This window comes from Salvelinus sp. IW2-2015, linkage group LG23 (assembly GCF_002910315.2).
Source record: "Salvelinus sp. IW2-2015 linkage group LG23, ASM291031v2, whole genome shotgun sequence".
NCBI lineage: Eukaryota > Metazoa > Chordata > Actinopteri > Salmoniformes > Salmonidae > Salvelinus > Salvelinus sp. IW2-2015.
In genome coordinates, this window is record NC_036863.1 from 40,364,360 (window position 1) to 40,382,837 (window position 18,478).

The window sequence follows — 18,478 nt, forward strand, 5'->3', positions numbered from 1 at the left end:
TACGATGAAACGTGTACCTGGCATTTGGAAAATGCTCACAAGGATGAACCAGACTTGCGGAGGTCTACAATTTGTTTTCTGAGGTTTTGGCTGATTTCTTTGGATTCTCCCATGATGTCAAGCAAAGAGGCACTGAGTTTGAAGGTAGGCCTTGAAATACATCCACAGGTACACCTCCAATTGACTCAAATGATGTCAATTAGCCTATCAGATGCTTCTAAAGCAATGACATCATTTTTGGAATTTTCCAAGCTGTTTAAAGGCAGAGTCAACTTAGTGTATGTAACCTCTGACCCACTGGAATTGTGATACAGTGAATTAATTATAAGTTAAATAATCTGTCTGTAAACAATTTTTGGAAAAATGACTTGTGTCATGCACAAAGTAGATGTCCTAACCGACTTGCCACAACTATAGTTTGTTAACAAGAAATTTGTGGAGTGGTTGAAAAACTAGTTTTAATGACTCCAACCTAAGTGTATGTAAATCTCCGACTTCAACTATATATATATATATATATATATATATATATGCAACAAGATTTTACTTAGTTACAGTTCATATCAGGAAATCAGTCTTTGAAATAATTCATTAGGCCCTAATCTATTGATTTCCAGTGGTGTAAAGTACTTAAATAAAAATACTTTAAAGTACTACTTACGTAGTTTTTTGGAGTATCTGTACTTTACTTTTTATATTTTTTACAACTTTTACTTCACTACATTCCTAAAGAAAATAATGTACTTTTTACTCCATACAGTACTTGTACATTTTGAATGCTTAGCATGACTGGAACATGGTCGTGGACTTCAGGAAACGCAGAGGGAGCAGCCCCTTATCCACATTGACGGGACAGTAGTGGAGAGGTGGAGTTTTAAGTTCCTCGGCGTACACATCACGGACAAACTGAAATGTTCCCACACAGACAGCGTGGTGAAGAAGGCGCAGCAGCGCCTCTTCAACCTCAGGAGGCTGAAGAAATTTGCTTGTCACCAAAAACACTCACAAACTTTTACAGATGCACAATCGAGAGCGTCCTGTCGGGCTGTATCACTGCCTGGTACGGCAACTGCTCGCCATAACCGTAAGGCTCTCCAGAGGGTAGTGAGGTCTGCACAACGCATCACCGGGCAAACTACCTGCCCTACAGGACACCTACACCAACCGATGTCACAGGAAGGCCAAAAAGATCATCAGGACAACAACCACCCGAGCCACTGCCTGTTACCACCCGCTATCATCCAGAAGGCGAGGTCAGTACCGGTGCATCAAAGCTGGGACCGAGAGACTGAAAAACAGCTTCTATCTCAAGGTCATCAGACTGTTAAACAGCCATCACTAACATTGAGTGGCTGCTGCCAACATACTGACTCAACTCTAGCCACTTTAATAATGGAAAAATGGATGTAATAAATGTATCACTAGCCACTTTAACACTGCCACTAATGTTTACATACCCTACATTACTCATCTCATATGTATATACTGTACTCTATACCATCTACTGCATCTTGCTGTTCGGCCATCACTCATTCATATATTCTTATTCATTCCTTTACACTTGTGTGTTAAGGTAGTTGTTGTGAAATTGTTAGGTTAGATTACTTGTTAGATATTACTGCATGGTCGGAACTAGAAGCACAAGCATTTCGCTACACTCGCATTAACATCTGCTAACCATGTGTATGTGACAAATCAAATTTGATTTGATTTGATCAAGAGAACATCCTGGTCCTCTACTGCTTCTGATCTGGTGGACTCACTAAACACAAATGCTTCATTTGTAAATTATGTCTGAGTGTTGCAGTGTGCCCCTGGCTATCTGTTAAAAAAAATATATATACACAAACTGTGCTGTCTTGTTTGCTTATACCTCTTATGGCTGCAGTCCCGATATCGGGACCAATATGACAACAGCCAGTCCAAGTGCAGGGCGCCAAATTCAAAAACCAGAAATCTCATAATTAAAATTCCTCAAACATACATGTGTCTTATATCATTTTAAAGGTAATCTTGTTGTTAATCCCACCCAAGTGTCCGATTTCAAATAGGCTTTTCAGCGAAAGCACTACAAACGATTATGTTAGGTCACCACAAAACCAAAAATAATCACAGCCATTTTTCCCAGCTAAATATAGCTTCACAAAAACCAGAATAGAGATAAAATGAATCCTAACCTTCGATTATTTTCATCAGATGACACTCATAGGACTTCATGTTACACAATACATGCATGTTTTGTTTGATTAAATTCATATTTATATAAAAAATCTGAGTTTACATTGAGGCTACAAGATTCACTAAATACAAAAACATCAAGTGACTTTGCATAGCCATCGTTTCAACATGATACTCATCATAAACATAGATGATAATACAAGTTATACACATTGAATTATAGATATACCTCTCCTTAATGCAACCGCTATGTCAGATTTCAAAAAAACTTTACGGAAAAATAATTGCACGCTATAATCTGAGACGGCGCTCAAAGTAGCATCACACAGCTGCAAAGATAGCGTCACTATAACAATAAAATACATGATAAATATTCCATTACCTTTGTTGATTAGGATCAGAAAGCACACCAGGAATCCCAGGTCCAAATAAATGTTTGTTTTGTTCGAAAAAATCCATTATTTATGTCCAAATACCTTCTTTTGTTAGCGCGTGGTTTACATATCCAAACGCTAACTCTGGTCAGCGTTATACTGACAAAAACTTCAAAATGTGATATTACCGGTCAAGAAACATTTCAAACTAAGTACTGAATCAATCATTAGGATGTTTTTACATATAGCTTAATAAAGTTCCAACCGGAGTATTCCTTCTTGGAACGTCAGTGTCGTGCATGAAGAAAAGGCATGAGCAGCGCATGGCTGCTTGATGGACACCTGACTGATTCTGCTCTCATTCTCTCCCACAACATCATAGAAGTCTCATTGGAATTTCTATTGATTGCTGACATCTAGTGGACCCTAGGCAGTGCAACATCAGTCATAACTCAATTGGATTTCTTAAAGGACTTCGGTGAATACAGACAAGCTCAGATTTCTGACTTCCTGTTTTGATTTCAACTCAGGATTTTGCCTGCCAATATGAGTTCTGTTAATCTCACAGACATAATTCAAACAGTTTTAGAAACTTTGAGTGTTTTCTATCAAATACTAATAATATATGCAAATATTAGGAACTATGACTGAGGAGCAGGCCGTTTGAAATGGGCACCTTTCATCCAAGCTACTCAATACTACCCCTGCAGCCATATAAGTAATTTGAAATGATTTATACTTTTCTTTTGATACTTAAGTATATTTAAAACCAAATAATTTTTTACTTTTACTCAAGTAGTCCTTTACTGGGTGACTTTCACTTTTTCTTGAGTTATTTTCTATTAAGGTATCTTTACTCAAGTATGATAATTGAGTACTTTATCTCTGTTGATTTCACCTGACTGGGTATACCGCATATGCATCCGTTGGTCACATTTACCTTAAAAATGTAGGGGTATAGATCAGAAAACCAGTCAGTATCTGGTGAGACCACCATTTGCCTCATGCAGGGTTGCCAGGTCTAGCAAAAATTTCTAGCCCAATGACCTCTGAAAACACGGCCACAAGGCCTGAAAACTAGCCAAAAAGATTTTGAGTTGCTACATTTATCCAATAAACATTTTTTCCATAACGTTATTGAGTGAATAAACACGTCAATTTTAACGAAGTAGGCTAAGAAGCAAAATTCGGTTTTCCATCAAAATAATAATTATTGCGAGTTTAAGAATGTCGCAAGAGAAAAGATAATCGTCCTTAAACTCTCCAGATAATTTTTCATCAATGGATGTTGAGTTAACTTGTTTTGACTGCTATGATTAAGCAATAGGCCAGAGGAGGTGTGGTATATTGCCAATATACCACGGCTAAGGGCTGTTCTTAGGATATAGCCCTTAGCATGGTTAATATGTGACCCGATTCAGGAAAGTAAGCATATGTCGCAAGTCACGACTTCACAGGAGCTTTGAACATAGTTTCTTGGCAGGAATGCCTTCTCGAACATGTGAACTTTCATGTGCCTTAATATCAAACTTGTATGCCATCTGTAAATACGAATAAMATTGTTAAATTACGAGCCTGGTTGGTTTAGCCACAGAAAAAGTGAGCAACCGTCCCGCTAGCCATGATTGGCTGAGATAATGAGTGGGCTGGACATGCTGAGAGATGAGTTTGGATTGGTCTACCATATAGCACGCGTCTGTCTATTGGAGCTGGTCAGTATGTTTAGGTAATCGTGTCGAACACGGCTTTTAACAAAAACATGTATCACGTAGTAAAACTGCATAAACCTAATGTCAAGTTAAAGTGTACTGTTAGCTAGCTAACGTTAGCTGGCTGGCTCGCTAGCTAACGTTATGTGTATGCTCTCCACTTTCTGGAGTACCAAGTTTTGAAATCAGTGGAATTCGAGTATGATAGCTAAGGAGATCGAGATGGAGAAAACACCAGTCTGGATTACATCGTCAAACTAAGGCAACCATGCATGGCATCAGACAGGAGACGAGTCCAACTATGATGTATACTGGTAAGATATTCAGATATTACATGTTTCTAATTTTGACAGAAAGTTGTTTCATTTCAAGTGTACTGTTAGCTAGCTAACGTTAGCTGGGTGGGTCGCTATCTAACGTTATGTGTATGATCTTATTCTTTGTATCTCAGACACATTTGATTGACTAGTTATAGGCATAGATCCTGGTTGGTTAACTACCTGCAGATTCATGCAGCGTAGTAACGTCATGAGTTGTGATTATGGACCATTGTTTAGCTAGCTACATGTCTTAACAAAAGACTCCACTCTAATTTTGACAAAGTATTTTCATTTCAAGTTAAAGTGTACTGTTAGCTAGCTAGCTAGCTAGCTTACGTTTTTAGAATTATTTTTAATATAACATTTCAAATTACAATACAACCATAAGACATCACTACATGTATATATTTTTCTGAATTAACATAAAATAACATTAAAAGTTAATAAAAAATATAAAAAGGCAGGGGTTACAGTTGTATAAACTTATGATAGAGGTGTAAGAATACAGTGTGTTTTTTGTTATTGAATAATTCTAGAGAATTTATAACATATTGGATTTCAAGAAAAAATATATTGCATTTAGGGACAGATTACAAATATTTGTTTTTGTGTGTATAAAATTTACCAGAGAGAGTGAAGAAACTAACAACTAATTCAGTGGTTTTGCTTTCATTTGAATAATAACATATTACAATCTTTCATTGTAAATACATGGGTCTTATTGATGAAATGAAAAATGTAAATACTTAACTCGCTCCGAAATAACTTCATGGAGTCACACTCATAAAAAAATGTGTATAATAGCTTCTCCTTCTTTATCACAGAAAAGGCATCATGTTGTCCTCTAAATCCATGAATKTAGACAAGTTATTGCAAGGGCATATTTGGTGCAAGATTTTAAAGTGAATTTMTTTTACTTCATTTGATTCAATTTCAGTAATATGTACGTTCCAGAAGAATTTCCCTCTAGGAGAGATCTTGTTCTCGGAGTGAAAAAGTTATCTTATGAATGTATTATTACCTTTCTTATCCAGCAGGGGGGAATCTAATAACAGTTCCCGTGTGCTCAGTTGGTAGAGCATGGCGCTTGCAACGCCAGGGTTGTGGGTTCATTCCCCACGGGGGACCAGGATGAATATGATAACTTTCAAATTGTAAGTCGCTCTGGATAAGAGCGTCAGCTAAATGACTTAAATGTAAAAAATAAATTGTGCATCTATCGTGACATGTTCGCCAAAACACAAATGAGATATAATTAATTGAGTAAGTCCTGAAGGTAATGCTTTGCATATAGAATTACATTCTTTATAATCTATTGGAAAGTTATATGTTTCTAAGAACTTTCTATAAGAGAGTATATTTCCTTCTTAATCAAATAAATCAAGCACAAATATAATATTTATTTCGAATCACTTAGGAAAGAACAAAGACTTGTTTTTCAAAACGATATCTTTGTTGTTCCAGAGAAGTGCCTTGTGTGGGGAGAAGTTGTGGACATAAYATAGTTTCCAAGCTAAAAGGGCTTGTTCATGAAATGTGGACACTTTGATGGGTAACGTGGCTGGACAATAATTGCACTTCACACAAAAATTGAAGACCACCCAATTTCATAAAAATATGACAGGGAATAACGTTAGCTGGCTGGCTCGCTAACTAACGTTACGTCATGCGTTGGGATTCATTGTTTACCTAGCTAGCTATCTAGCAACATTTCTTTACAAAAGACTCGTCTTAGTGTGCCAGAGCGCAGAATAACTGATACATTTTTGAACGCTCAACACCCTTTGAATATGTCCGCTGTCAGTAAACATCGGCAACAAAGTGTAATTCAATTGTTGCCAGCAGCACAGTTACAGTCACCAACGCTCTGGATAACATGAAAAMAGCCTAACCAGCTCTGCTAGGGCGAGTAAAATGGTCAGAGTGTGGTGTTCTCTCATTATGTGTCTGGAAGTAGCTAGCCAATGTTAGCCACTTAGCTTGGGTGCTTGATTGTAGTTGTGAGGTCAGAGCTTTCGGAACAACCCTACTTATTGRCCAGAGCGTCCAGTGTGCGTTCTGAACCGTGCTTCTACACCTGCATTGCTTGCTGCTTGGGGTTTTAGGCTGGGTTTCCGTACAGCACTTTGAGATATCAGCTGATGTACGAAGGGCTATATAAATACATTTGATTTGATTTGAACGCAAAATAGGTCGGGCGAGTAATGTTCAGTGAGCTGTTCTCTCTCAGATGTCTGGAAGTAGCTGGCAAGTTAGTACAAAACGGTTGGATCAACCCTTAAAGAGATGGGTGGTGCTAAGGCTTAAGAGGGTGGGAACAATGCTGAATGGGTGTAGACAAAGAAGGGCTCTCCAATATTAGTACCAAAACATTGAAAGACGGTTTTCTCAAATGTGAGTTTAAGTTATCAACTTTCAAAGTATAATTACTTTCCCATTGTTTCCTCAAATGCAGTGTATGATATACAATKTTGTAGCTCTGAGTCTCTACTTGTATCCAATGTAAAAAAAAACAACGAATCCAGGTGCTGAGTCACATATTGGCCATACCACAAACCCCTGAGGTGCCTTATTGCTATTATAAACAGGTTACCAATGTAATTAGAACAGTAAAAAGTTACGTTTTTTGTCATTCCAGTGGTACACTTCGGATTAACCATGGCTTTCAACCAATCAGCATTCAGGGCTCAAACCACCCCGTTTATAATTGTGAATAAATCCCGTTTGCGCATGTGCATAACCATAGATAAATTGGACAGGTGTTTGAGTGATGAAAGCTGGACAGAGGATCTGGAAAAACTTGTTTGAAACTTTTGCAATTGTGCCATTATTATGTGCCAGATGTTACGACTACAAACCGTTGACCTGTTATTTCAATAGGCATCAGATACTGACTAAAATCTGGTTTATAATTGCAATTCAAAATGCCAACATCTCATTTTAGGGAAAAGTCCACAATGAAACTGTCATTAAATGTGGAGATAATACACTGCATCGGGAAAGTATTCAAACCCCTTCCCTTTTTCCACATTTTGTTATGTTACAGCCTTTTCTAAAATGGATTAATAAAAACAAATGTCCTCATCTACACAATATCCCATAATGATAAAGCAAAACAGGTTTAAAAAAAAACAGAATACTATTTTACAAAATATTCAGACTCGAAATAGTTCAGGTGCATCCGTTTCCATTGATCATCCTTAAGATGTGCTACACTTGATTGGAGCCACCTGTGGTAAATTCAATGATGGACATGTTTGGAAAGGCACACACCGTGTCTATATAAGGTCCACAGAGCAAAAACCAAGCCATGAGGTCGAAGGGTTTTAATCTGTGGAAATGGATAACCCTGCAGAGGACAACCATCTCTGCAGCACTCCACCCAATTAGGCTTTATGGTAGAGTGGCCAGACGGAAGCCACTCCTCTGTAAAAGGACATGACAGCCCTGCAGGCACCTAAAGGACTCTCAGACCATGAGAAACAAGATTCTCTGGTCTGATGAAACCAAATTGAACTCTTTGGCCTGAATGCCAAGCGTCACGTCTGGACGAAACCTTGCATCATCCTACGGTGAAGCATAGGTGGCATCATCATGCTGGGGGATGTTTTTAAGTGGCGGGACTGGGAAACTAGTCAGGATCGAGGGAAAGATGAACGGAGCAAAGTACAGAGAGATCCTTGATGAAAACCTGCTCCAGAGCACTCAGGACTTCAGACTTGGTTGAAGTTTCACCTCCAACAGGATAACGAACGTAAGCACACAGCCAAGACAACGCAGGAGTGGCTTCGGACAAGTCTCTGAATGTCCTTGAGTGGCCCAGCCAGAACCTGATTGAACATCTCTAGTGAGACCTGAAATAGAGCAGAGACACTCCCCATCCAACCTGACAGAGCTTGAAAGGATCTGCACAGAAGAATGGAGAAACTCCCACAATACAGGTGTGCCAAGCTTTAGCGTCATACCCAAGAAGACTCGAGGCTGTAATCGCTGCCAAAGGTGCTTCAACAAAGTACTGAGTAAAGGGTCTGAATACTTATGTAAATGTGATATTTCAGTTTTTTATTTTGAATACATTTACAAAAAGTAAATAAAAAACTGTTTTGGTTTGTCATTATGGGGTTTGTTGTATGATTGATGAGGGGGAAAAACAAAGTAAAGGGTCTGATTACTTATAGTAAATGTAAACTTCTGTCTATATATATATATATATATATACTGTATTATACACACACACACATTTGAAAACATTCTAAAAACCTGTTTTTGCTTTGTCATTATGGGGTAGTCTGTGTATTGTAGATTGATGGGGGAAAAAACTATTGAATCAATTTTAGAATAAGGCTGTAACATAACAAAATGTGGAAAAATAAAGGGGTCTGAATACTTTCCGAATGCACTGTACATTTGCAATAGGACTGTGACCATGTTCACAATTGATCATTTCCAATTTAATTAACAAAATTTGGCCATTAATAATTGCATTATAACACAAGGCTACAACAACAAACTGAMGTTATAAGCTATTTATTAAATATATTTGCCAGCTCCAGGTAGGCTASACAATTGGCACAAATAGATTTGCAATGACTMCAGTGAWATAGTCATTTTCAATTTTTTATTGTATCAAATGGTAGGCTACTGTAGTCTGCAATGGCATCAGTGGCGATTTTAGCATGTCTATCTTTATGGGCCATACCATTTTTTKGGGGGGGTGGGGGATGCATGCCAGCAAAGCCACTACACAACASAACACTAAACAATACATTAATTGCACTATAATGGTGATAAACGGTGCCCACAAACTGTTAGGGCCTACATAAAGCTGTCCCAACACCTTACCACTGCTACACCTGGCTATCAGCGGAGCCTTGTCTGGCAGCGAAACAGTTAATTCAGCCTCATTTACTGCCTTTAAAAAAAACATAGCTAACATGGCTGACTTTCTTAAACAAATGTGGTTTCTACTGACGATTGAGATTTACARACTATGGCACAAGGGGACGACAAGCGGATAAGAGGCAATACGTAAATTAAGATATTAATGAGCGAGCTAGGAAGGACATAGTCAATATAACTATTTGTTCAGCACTTTTGAAATGTACAGTGACAGAATTCAGAACATGGGCCATTCTTACAGTGTTCTCGCTGTACACCAAGTCAGAACCGTAGGATAAATAAAGGGGGCATATAAGCAGACAATGAAAGCTCTTACAATATTCGATGAATACATTTCTCTGAAACAGGTTGCATATGCCATGCAATCAATCCAGCAGGATTTTTGCCATGCTCAAAACAACTTTTAACTCAGAACTGGGAAATTTGACTTAYGTGAATTCTAGACAACTGGAAAGTCAGGAAGAAACAAGCTCTGACTGGGAAAATGTGTTTTGAACGGTCATCCAACTCGGAATTGTAAGTTGGGAACTCTTGCCTCTTTCTAGAGCTACAACCTGAAGATCACTGACGTCATTCAACCTTGTAAAAAAACAAGGTTGAATGACGTCAGTTGTGTTGAAAGCACCATAAATCCAGGGAATGCCAGACTTTGATGACAAAATTTGCCCTCGAAGGACCGCCGCGCCACATTGCTGTTCAAGTGAACACAGCACAAAAAGGTGAGTCCATAAATTTCTTGTATGCTGCTGCATAAATTATGTAATATGCCAGAGAGATATGTATACTGCTAAGAAAGTAATACTAAGTGTATGTTGTGTAGTAAGATGTTAGTAGCCCATGTGCCTCACCCTAATATTTTGGTCTACTTTTCCCACTTAATTTCGCCTACTGTTCTGACTTGGTGGAATGTTGAATATTTATAATTTTAAGCTTGGAAAAGAGACTCTTAAACTTATACCCTGACTACACCGCTTGCACCGCGTGCGTGAGCATTGCAAAATAAATTTATGTTATTCAATTATTGCACCCACACTGCTCGCGCGCGTCTACGTTGCCAAGGGCTAAAATAGAAGTAATTCCTATTTCTGACGCAGATCGCGCTGCAAGTCCTGCCTCTCCCATCTCCTCATTGGTTTATAGAAGCAGGTACCCACGTGCCATCTCCTCATTGGTTATACCCACGTGGGTGATTGAAAGACGAACTGTGTTGCCGGTTGTCGTGGTAATACTATGAAAGTTTAGATGCCAATCACCATATAAATTCAAAGTTGAAAAAGCCTGAAAGGAGGAGAGATGACTAGAAACGATTCGGTTGACCGTTTTATAAGTGGATTAATTGYCGGAGTAGAGRWCCTTGTGCRTTTCAGGTAAAATAACRACYYAAYGTTTATATCYCAGGACAAATTAGCTAGCAACAGCAAGTTAACTAGCCAAATTGCTATAAATGTTTCATGCTTTTCAACCTGTCCCCAAATTAATGTAATTGGTTCAGTGTTTGTTTTGATATTTTAACCTGCGTGTCGTGATCGCGTTTGGTGTAGGGGGACAAAATACATTTATGCATGATGTCGCACGTGTGCAGCCGGTTTAGGTTCTGTGTTAAAACAATAATTGGGACCACACACCCACTCCACCGGCTAGTGATTGCTTTACAACGCTTGCAGTTAGCCACTGATTCCTTCCAAACCACTCATTGTTGAATTTTCGATTTCCAACTTGTTGTGTAACGTTTATGTCCAATGAGCACCAATATGTTTTATCTATAATTTCTCTTCATTATTTCTCTTCATATGACACGGATTAAAAAGGATTTGCCAGTAGATTATCGAGATTTTTATTTTAGCTAGCCAAGATTTTTGTCCAATCTGTAGATATAATATGATTTGACGTAATTTTATCTGTGGCCATCTGTGACCTTGAGCCTTCTTAGATGGACACTTCTAATGTAACTAAACTCAGCTAAAAAAATAAACGTCCCTTTTTCAGGACCCTGTCTTTCAAAGATAATTCGTAAAAATCTAAATAACTTCACAGATCTTCATTGTAAAGGGTTTAAACCCTGTTTCCCATGCTTGTTCAACGAACCATAAACAATGAATGAACATGCACCTGTGGAACGGTTGTTAAGACACTAACAGCTTACAGACGTTAGGCAATTAAGGTCACCGTTATGAAAACTTAGGACACTAAAGAGGCCTTTCTACAGACTCTGAAAAACACCAAAAGAAAGAGGCCCAGGGTCCCTGCTCATCTGCGTGAACGTGCCTTAGGCATGCTGCAAGGAGGCATGAGGACTGCAGATGTGGCCAGGGCAATAAATTGCAATGTCCGTACTGTGAGACGCCTAAGACAGCGCTACAGGGAGATAAGACGGACAGCTGATCGTCCTCGCAGTGGCAGACCACGTGTAACAACACCTGCACAGGATCGGTACATCACCTGCGGGACAGGTACAGGATGGCAACAACAACTGCCCGAGTTACACAGGAACGCACAATCCCTCCATCAGTGCTCAGACTGTCCGCAATACGCTGAGAGAGGCTGGACTGAGGGCTTGTAGGCCTGTTGTAAGGTAGGTCCTAACCAGACATCACCGGCAACAACGTCGCCTATGGGCACAAACCCACCGTCGCTGGACCAGACAGGACTGGCAAAAAGTGCTGTTCACTGACGAGTCGCGGTTTTGTCTCACCAGGGGTGATGGTCGGATTCGCGTTTATCTTCGAAGGATTGCGAGTTACATCGAGGCCTGTACTCTGGAGCGGGATCGATTTGGAGGTGGAGGGTCCATCATAGTCTGGGGCGGTGTGTCACAGCATCATCGGACTGAGCTTGTTGTCATTGCAGGCAATCTCAACGCTGTGCGTTACAGGGAAGACATCCTCCTCCCTCATGTGGTACCCTTCCTGCAGGCTCATCCTGACATGACCCTCCAGCATGACAATGCCACCAGCAATACTGCTCGTTCTGTGCGTGATTTCCTGCAAGACAGGAATGTCAGTGTTCTGCAATGGCCAGCGAAGAGCCCGGATCTCAATCCCATTGAGCACGTCTGGGACCTGTTGGATCGGAGGGTGAGGGCTAGGGCCATTGCCCCCAGAAATGTCCGGAAACTTGCAGGTGCCTTGGTGGAAGAGTGGGGTAACATCTCACAGCAAGAACTGGCAAATCTGGTGCAATCCATGAGGAGGAGGTGCACTACAGTACTTATTGCAGCTGGTGGCCACACCAGATACTGACTGTTACTTTTGATTTTGACCCCCCCTTTGTTCAGGGACACATTAATCMATTTCTGTTAGTCACATGTCTGTGGAACTTGTTCAGTTTATGTCTCAGTTGTTGAATTTTGTTATTTTCATACAAATATTTACAAATGTTAAGTTTGCTGAAAATAAACACAGTTGACAGTGAGGACGTTTCTTTTTTTGCTGAGTTTATATATATATATATATATATTTATTTTTATCCAGAACATTAACCATGTGTGTTCTCTCGTTTTGTACTGTTCTGTAGTTTCGACCCAATGATTAGTCTGACAAACAAAGAACTTTGCGTGCTGCTAATAGCCCTTGTGAAAAACAAGTGTTTGAAAACATGTTATCTAACATCTAAGGGGCTTTTATATAATTATAATGCAGGGTTAATAATAATAATCGTTGGATAACCGATCGGCTCTCTGAACTCATTATCTTCAATATAATCAATAATTCAAAAGGTTAAACCCTTAGGTTTTAGGCCTGCAATATGTCATGGAAACATTGTTTTAAAGTCCTCTGGTGGTTACAGTCCTAACCCTGGAACGGTTAGCACCATAGAAAGAAGCTGCCTTGATGAAAACTATGTCCATTTCGTCTGTTCTCTTTTTATTTATTTTATTTATTTAACCTTTATTTAACTAGGCAAGTCAGTTAAGAACAAATTCTTATTTTCAATGACGGCCTACTCCGGCCAAACCCGGACGACACTGGGCTAATTGTGCGCCGCCTATGGGACTCCCAATCACGGCCGGATGTGATACAGCCTGGATTCGAACCAGGGACTGTAGTGACGCCTCTTGCACTGGCTCTTTGGGTCTTTGGTCGCCATTTTTTGAAATAAACAGCTAGTTTTTTAATGGTAACTGTTTTAAGGGTGGAGTTTGGGGCAGGGTGAGGAGTACTGAAAAGGTGTGACTCCAGATTATAATAGGCCATAAGTATACAGCAGATCGCTGATTGTCGTCACTTTGATTATGCTGTAACAACATACAGTAGCACCATGACCAGGATCTCGATTCATTTAAGTGAGCAGATTAGGGCTCTCAGGAGGATCGGAAAATTGCGTGTCGATTCATAAATCATGTGCCATGAAATCGGTACATCGAAAATCTCTTCCCAACTATTTTGAAATCTATATGGCATAGCTATCAATTTTTTGGTCCATAACTCAAACTGGTATATATATTTTTATTTATCACAATTTTCTTTAACCAATTTTGGTCTTTAATGCAGGGCCGACAGACAAGTTCCTTACCTTTCCCCCTTCCAATTGATAAAGGTTCCAATTGATACAGTTTTTTTTTATCAATTAGTATATTTGAGTTTAACCACAATGTTTATTGTATTATTTGTTCTGTATTTTCTGGTGGATTAAACCGAAATTGCAACCAACTTTCTAAGGCTTATTTAAAAAATAACCGAAAGTGAGCGGTTGTAATCTGAATAAAGGGAAAAAGGCCATTCTTGAACATGGGATGAAACATTCTTACTAATTTTTAAATAAAGCCAGTTTGTTATTTAGAATTATTTATTTCTGTTTTTAGAGGGAGAGAAACCAAAAGCCCACCGTGCCTATTTTTCGAAAACCGTCAGTCCACATGTCAAGTGTAATTCCCCCATATTTACCCAAGGCCTCTCTTATTTTGTTGTTGCCTGATATTGCCAGAGAAGAGAGACTCTCAGACTGAAAACGCCTCCTTTAATTTATGAAAAGATAATCAATTTGTGCCACAGTTGAGACTACCGATAGATCAGCGTTCTAACTCCCCCTTGTGATAGTGTGGTGTAATGACAGAATGCCACCATCTACCACTAATGGTCGCGGCATAAGCTTGTAACTTTTAAAGGAAGATCCACTGTAGCATCTAACAATTGGATTTAATTATTTCCTGCACACCGCTTGATGATGCAAACAACTCATTTATTTTCAGAACCGTCCATTGACCACGGATATACCCTCCGACATGGTAAAAGCGTAGCAAAACAGTCCCAGACACAAGTCGGTAAGTAAGTCACACGTGGGTTTTTACGAAAGATTGCCTCTCTCGAGCTGTTCTCACTCTTGGTGTGACGAATCATTCCTTTAGTAAACGTTATTACTGCAGTGGGTTTGTAACATGTGCAGCCCATCTGTGGTATTCATTTATTATTGGATGACGGGTCGCAGTCATACCAGTTATTTTGGTTAGAAGAGTGCTCTTACAATCTGTATTATATTTGTGTATGCATACCGAGTATTATAGCTCGTTAATGTGCCTTTTCAGGGCATTTGGCCTGTCAAGAGAGTTAGTAATTATTAGTTGGTCAAGCCTAAGATGGCGCCGGAGCACGTTACGTTGGAAATTGTATTAGGTCCCACTCTTTCCGGGGTCCTTATAGGAATTAGTCATATTCCATCCATTCAAACCTTCATAATGCCCTAGGCATTAATGTGTTAATACTTCCACCTAGTGGTGCTTTAGTTTCAGCCCTTTATATGTAGTAACATGGTTATAGTGATGCCTTTATAGTTTACAACCGGTCAAAAGTTTTAGAACACCTACTCATTCAAGGGTTTTTCTTTACTTTTACTATTTTCTACATTGTAGAATAATAGTGAAGACATCAAAACTATGAAATAACACATATGGAATCATGTAGTAACCAAAAAAGTAACCTAATATTTTATATTTGACATTCTTCAAATAGCCACCCTTTGCCTTGATGACAGCTTTGCACACTATTGGCATTCTCTCCCGAGTCTGTACCAGAGTTGCAGTGATGGGACAAGACTGTAACTACCAATTGGATATCACGAAATTGTGGAGAAAAAGGGGTAAAAACTACTACAAAACATTTAGAGGTGAAGAGGACGTAAGGAATCGAAGAAAGACTAATTGAGAAAGAGCTTATCCCTGAATCCCAAATAAACCCTAGCCCTTACACCATATACACTTGTGTAGACCTGAGTAGATTGGATAGGTGCAATATGGGGACAATTCAACTTGCCTGGATCAAATAAAATAAAAAAATTCACATGTGCCGAATACAACCTTACCATGAAATGCTTACTTCCAAGCCTTTAACCAACAATGCAGTTCAAGAAAGAGTTAAGAAAATATTTACTAAATAAACTAAAGTAAAAAATGTCATACAAATTAACACAATAAAATAACAATAATGGGGCTATATACAGGGTGTACCGGTACCGAACCAATGTGCGGGGTACAGATTAGTCGAGGTAATTTGTACATGTAGGTAGTGGTAATATGACAATGTATAGATAATAAACAGCGAGTAGCAGCAGTGTAAAAACAAAGTGGGGGGTGTCAATGTAAAAAGTCTGGGTGGCCATTTGATTAATTGTTCAGCAGTCTTATGGCTTGGGGGTAGAAGCTGTTAAGGAGCCTTTCGGACCTAGACTTGGCCCTCCGGTACCGCTTGCTGTGCGGTAGCAGAGAGAACAGTCTATGACCTAGTTGACTGGAGTCTTTGAMATTTTTTGGGGCCTTCCTCTGACACTGCCTAGTATATAGGTCCTGGATGGCAGGAAGCTTGGCCCCAGTGATGAACCCTCTGTAGCGCCTTACAGTCGGATGCCGAGCAGTTGCCATACCAGGCGGTGATGCAACCGGTCAGGATGCTCTTGATGGTGAAGCTGTAGAACTTTTTGAGCATCTGGGGACCCATGCCAAATCTTTTCAGTCTCCTGAGGGGGAAAAGGTGTTGTTGTGCCTTCTTCACAAGTGTCTTGGTGTGTTTGGACCATGATAGCTTGTTGGTGACATGAACATGAAACTCTCGATCCGCTCCACTACAGCCACATCAATGTTAACGGGGGCCTGTTCGGCCTTCCTTTTCCTGTAGTCAACGATAAGCTCCTTTGTCTTGAGGATGAGGTCGTGGGTGAACAGGGAGTACAGGAGGGGACTAAGCACGCACCCCTGAGGTGCCCCAGTGTTGACGATCAGCGTGGCAGATGTGTTGTTGCCTACACTTACCACCTGGGGTCAGGAAGTCCGTCAGGAAGTCCAGGATCCAGTTGCAGAGGGAGGTGTTTAATCCCAGTGATGAGCTTTGTGGGCACTATGGTGTTGAACGCTGAGCTGTAGTCAATGAACAGCATTCTCACATAGGTGTTCCTTTTCTCCAGACGGGAAAGGGCAGTGTGGAGTGCGATTGAGATTGCGTCATCTGTGCATCTGTTGGGGCAGTATACGAATTGGAGTGGGTCTAGGGTCTACCTGTAACCTGTGTGTTTTCTTTCTGCATCCTTCTATGCCCCTATATCTTTCCCTTTTTTATTCTGCTATTGTTCTTCAGGATCTAGGGTTTCTGCCATGCTCTGAGACGCGTACCATATCCCTTCCCCAGACCTGGATCCACCTGATGTCCTCCATGATCCCACTGTTCATTACATTATCTACAGCTACCCCACTTCTGACAAGACTGCCCCCCTCTCATAYGTACTTTACTTTTTTTTTTTAAATACATGATTTAACTTTTTTTTTTAAATGGAWCCTTTATTTAACTAGGCAAGTCAGTTAAGAACAAATTCTTATTCACAATGACGGCCTACCCAGGCCAAACCCGGACGACGCTGGGACAATTGTGCGCAGCCCTATGGAACTCCCAATCACGGCCGGATGTGATACAGCCTGGATTCATGCTTCTGTTTCCTCAACTAAATTGTATTTGATTGTTTATGTGTTGATGTTAGCCTATACTCATGTATTTCATTCTATATCTGCCATGTGGGCGTATCAAATTAACAAGTCCATGACACACTTGTTCCACAAAAAACTACTTTTTCATATTATAATCTTAGAATATTGGCAGGTTGTTTTTTTCCACAGGCTGTTCGTTTAATTAATTGTTGTAAATCCCTTTTGGTATGTGTGAGTTCAACATTATTCACCTGTCCTGCATTATATTCCAACACAAGTGTACTGGTGTATTACTGCGCTATGCCTATGCCGTGGAGGAAGGAAGGTAGGGGAAGGGATTAATTAATTACAATAGGACTAATAGCATACTTTAAGACAAGGGAAAATCAAAATAAAAAAACATGGCAGCCAGAGGAGCCAGTGTACGATTTGAACTGATTTGCACATTAATTAAGTGTTAATAGCTTCATGGGAGCTCACTTCGCGATCTGAAAGGTGAGTTAATGTGCAGTTTACAGGGGGGKTTAGCGACCTGGTGCCCAAAGCGAGACAGTCATGCGAGACTTCCTACCACTTTCCCCACAGCAGGAGTATGGTGCAGTTGGGACAAAAGTTGGCATTCAGACATTTAATTGATAGTGAGGGACACATTAAACTTTACATCTGGTAAGTAGAGTTCCTAGAGATTAAACGTTTTTTTGTGATMCGGCTATATTGTGGTAGGGTTATTTTCCGTCGCCATAACGATGCACAGCTCAGGGAGTCCAACCAATACACATACTCCCGATGTTGTGTCTCAAAGCTACTACGGAACCATAGCTACCTGAAGGAGAAGCTTGACTCTCTCGATGGGAGCAACCGCAGTTTCGGAGATGGCAGCGGAGATTCCACCAGCCAAGAAATCCTTTGCGAATGAAATTGCGGTCTCATTCATTGTGAGATGTTGGAAGATGACTTGCAGACGGAACACCCAGATATCCCCTCTGCCCTCCAACAGCAGGTGGCAGGTATAACATACACCGACTTTCCTGGCACTACCTGTTAAAGGGGCAATCTGCAGTTTCTACATACATTTTTTTATGACATAATTGAATA

At 40.0% G+C, this 18,478-nt stretch overlaps 1 protein-coding gene and 1 long non-coding RNA gene across 2 annotated transcripts in view; one reads left to right on the forward strand and one right to left on the reverse strand.

Moving 5' to 3' along the window:
- Positions 1–18,471, reverse strand: part of LOC111950124 (ADP/ATP translocase 2-like) — a 26,437-nt gene extending 7,966 nt beyond the window's left edge. Inside the window, exon 1 of the mRNA XM_023967505.2 lies at positions 18,207–18,471. Within this exon, the coding sequence (XP_023823273.1) occupies positions 18,207–18,317 (111 nt within the window). The 5' untranslated portion in view covers positions 18,318–18,471. The remainder of the gene's footprint in view (positions 1–18,206) is intronic.
- Positions 10,589–17,505, forward strand: LOC139022918 (uncharacterized). Its single transcript, XR_011473984.1, has 3 exons — positions 10,589–10,847; positions 14,669–14,740; positions 17,040–17,505. It is a non-coding gene; the product is annotated as an uncharacterized lncRNA (long non-coding RNA).
- Positions 18,472–18,478: the final 7 nt, after the last annotated feature.